This window comes from Pygocentrus nattereri, chromosome 25 (assembly GCF_015220715.1).
Source record: "Pygocentrus nattereri isolate fPygNat1 chromosome 25, fPygNat1.pri, whole genome shotgun sequence".
Taxonomy (NCBI): Eukaryota; Metazoa; Chordata; class Actinopteri; order Characiformes; family Serrasalmidae; genus Pygocentrus; species Pygocentrus nattereri.
Window position 1 is genome coordinate 3176578 of NC_051235.1, and position 3423 is coordinate 3180000.

General features: G+C 44.7%; 1 protein-coding gene across 2 annotated transcripts in view; it reads left to right on the forward strand.

Moving 5' to 3' along the window:
• The window catches only part of glsa (glutaminase a), a 36541-nt gene continuing 33118 nt past the window's right edge, over positions 1–3423 (forward strand). The window contains exon 1 of one of the 2 annotated variants that reach the window (XM_037534677.1): positions 1–360. In XM_037534677.1, coding sequence (XP_037390574.1) covers positions 125–360 — 236 coding nt within the window. In that variant the 5' untranslated portion in view covers positions 1–124. The remainder of the gene's footprint in view (positions 361–3423) is intronic. The other variant, XM_037534676.1, reaches the window with a different exon arrangement.

The window sequence follows — 3423 nt, forward strand, 5'->3', positions numbered from 1 at the left end:
GCGCTATTATGCTTTGAATCGCAGAGGAGCGTCTCACTAGCGTCGCTGGGCTTCAGGCTGAGAGGGTAAACAAATAATCCCGTTCGGACGTAAACAGGTCCAGCAGGTCATCAGCGGGACGGACATGTTCCAGTTCAGGGTTTCGCAGGTCTTGAAGGACTTCTGCAGACCCAGCCTCAAGCGTGCCTTGTCTGATTTCGCTGGGAATGAGACGCGGCGACCCGCCTGTGCCAGCCATGCCGGGGGAGCGTCGCGCAGAGCCCGGCTTCCAGCCGCAGCGGGCCGGCCTCTGTGGAGCTGCGGCCGGGCTCTGTGCACCAAGACAGACGCTGGACCAGCGCCGAACAAAGAAGCGGACAAGTGAGTGACCTCGTTACAGCTAAAGTCATTTGGCAGCCGGCTTGCCCTTGATTGGCTGCCCACACGCCGGGGTCATTCATTATAGGCCGGCCTGGGACTGACCGATACGATATGACACGATGTCGATGTCGATATGTTAAATAATATTTTTAGTATAAACCAGACAGTTTTGATGAAAAAGCCAGCAGCTCGGTATTTTTCCTGATATGTTGTTCTACACTTCTAAAAACACGGTTCTTCAAGGGTTCTTTAGTAAATCTAGAACCATGAGTGGTTCTCCAGATTAATGGAAACTGTTGTTTGTGGTTCTACATAGAACCTTTTTCAAAACGGTTCTGTATAGCACATGACGCTGCCCACATGACGCTGCCCACATGACACTGCCCACAGCACGCTGCCCACATGACACTGCCCACAGGACGCTGCCCACAGGATGCTGTTGGCTGGGTATTTTTGGTTCTCAGTCCAGCAGCGACACTGAGGTGTTTAAACACTCCAGCAGCACTGCTGTGTCTGATCCACTCAGACCAGCACGACACACACTAACACACCACCACCCTGTCAGTGTTACTGCAGTGCTGAGAATGACCCATCACCCAAACAGTACCTGCTCTGTGAGGGTCCATGGGGGTCCTGATCACTGAAGAACAGGGTAACAGAGTATCAGAGAAACAGATGGACTACAGTCTGTAACTGTAGAACTACAGAGTGCAGCTATACAGTAAGTGCAGCTGATAAGATGGACAGTGAGCGCAGAAACGAGGAGGTGGATTTAATGTTATGGCTGATAAATTAAAGTAATAAAAACTAAAGAAACAAACTTTAGACACCACAGACGTTGCGTTTCGGTCAAACGGGAAACTTTGCAGATTTGACCGTTGTGCTAAACTGCCATCTTGTAGAAAAAAATCTGTTTAGCACTGATGCTAATGGTGTTAACAAACACTCGAATCAAAAAGCCCAAATCATTTACAAAAAACATTTCCCGCCAAGCTTCTCTCGACCAGCTGAAACCGCAACCAGGTCTTTTTTCAGGTTGTTCAGACTTGTAAACGTGGTTTAGGCCTCACTAGCCACGTTTACATGCAGCCTAATAATCCATTAATAATCCGACTAATAGCTCAGTCGGAATAGTCTAGTCCGATTGAGGCTATTCGGAATACAGCCTCTATCCGATTGACTGAGGTGAGTAATCCTGTAAATAATCAGTTAAATAGAAGAATAATATCCGTGTAAGCGCCTGTATCCGATTACATTCCCTATCGGAAAGTTTCAGTCCGTTCTGCATGTGCGTCGCGTCACAGTGAGAGTTTATACCGTTCAACACGGCGGAGCAGAAACTGGTCTGCAGAGGAGACGAAGTTCATGCTCTGATCTTTAAAAGACGGCGGTGGGACGGACGTCCAGCTTATGCGTCTCAGAACACGACGTCTTCCTCTCGGCCTTCTTTAATAAGGACGTGTGAAGGACGTTTTCCTGAGTCTGACGTCATTTTAAAGCTGTTAAACACACAATCACTGCTCACTGCTGCTCATCTCACTCTGACTGGACTCACGTGATGCTGGTTGTCATGGTAACATTTACTCTAAGTGCTACACACATGCGCATCATTTTGCATCAGATTACTTCTAGTGAGCATGTAAACGAAGGTTTTCCATCAGATTATTTCAGTTAATGGTCTATTCAGGGGGTCTTAGCTTGATGTAGTAGTTATTTATTTACAGGTTAATGCTCTGTAGCTCATTAAGTTATAGCATTAATTAATCTGTGTAGATATTCCTAGCAGATTAACGTTAGCACCTTAGCTCATGAAGCTGAAATTAGCCTCTCATTTTCCCGTTCCGCCTTAAATGGTGCAGCTTCAGGCACCAGAAAGTGACAGCTATACCATTTAAGGTGGACTTGATTTAAGGAAAACTCGAACAGGAAGCCCAACTTTAGCTCCACCCTTCTTGCTGTGATTTGGGGGTTTATTTTACTGTTAACATCAGGTGCAGACTGAATACTTTCCTGCTGGTCCGGACATTTACGGACTTGACTGGGTGCGTTGCTGACATATAGCCCTTACCAAAATAAGTATACTTAAAGTTCATTTTATTAAGTAAATTTAAATAAAGTTGAAGTATATTTCCCAATTATACTTAGTATATTAAGTACCACTGATATACTTTTAAGGGTACTATTTCAGTACTTTTTGGGACTAAACTGGCCCACTTTAAACGCTGTTTATGTAAGTATACGTTTAAGTTTTTAATAGGTGTAAGAGTCGTAAACCTTGTGTTTTACATATACTAGTTTACATATAACTTTTATTTTGTACTGAAAGTACACTAACTTAACTTACTCGGTTCATTTACTGGCTATATGCTTATACTTTAAAGTGAACTACCAGTTTAATAGTTTATATATTGCATTTATACTTGAAGGTCTTCTTTAAATGAGATGTGTAATATATGTTACTCATTATTTTCTAGTTTTATTGACTACGTTCAGAGCTGCCGGCTGCGTCTCTTCCCCCGCCCACAGAACCCAGACCGCAGTGTAGAGGTGGAGGTGCAGCAGAGCGGCTGTGCAGTGTGTGTTGGGGGTGGGGAGCTGTGTTCTAGACGCTCACCATCTACACCATCTACACAGTCCCCAGAGAGAGGGATGACAGATTGGCCTCTCTCTCTCTCTCTTCCTTCCTTTCTCTCTATCTCGCTCTCTCTGAGTGGTGAGGTCAGCTGTATCTGTGCTGCTGTGCTGGTTGAGAGTCGCTCTGTCCGTCTGTCCGTCTGTCTGTGTAATCATGCATTAACTGATATTATGACTAGCAGCTGCTGTGAGGTAATTAAGGAGAGCGCTCAGGTAAAGCAGGTGAGGCTGGGGCATTAAGCCTTGTTACCTTTGGAGTCGGTTCATTTCCACGAGAGACATTCAGTTATTTGTAAAACGTAAAGCAAACATATTAATGGATGCTAATGAGATAATAACTAGAGATGCACCAGCCACTGGGACTACCGGCACCTGGCTTAGCATTACAGAGAAACATAATTAATTAAGGTATTAGAAATTAATAATAGA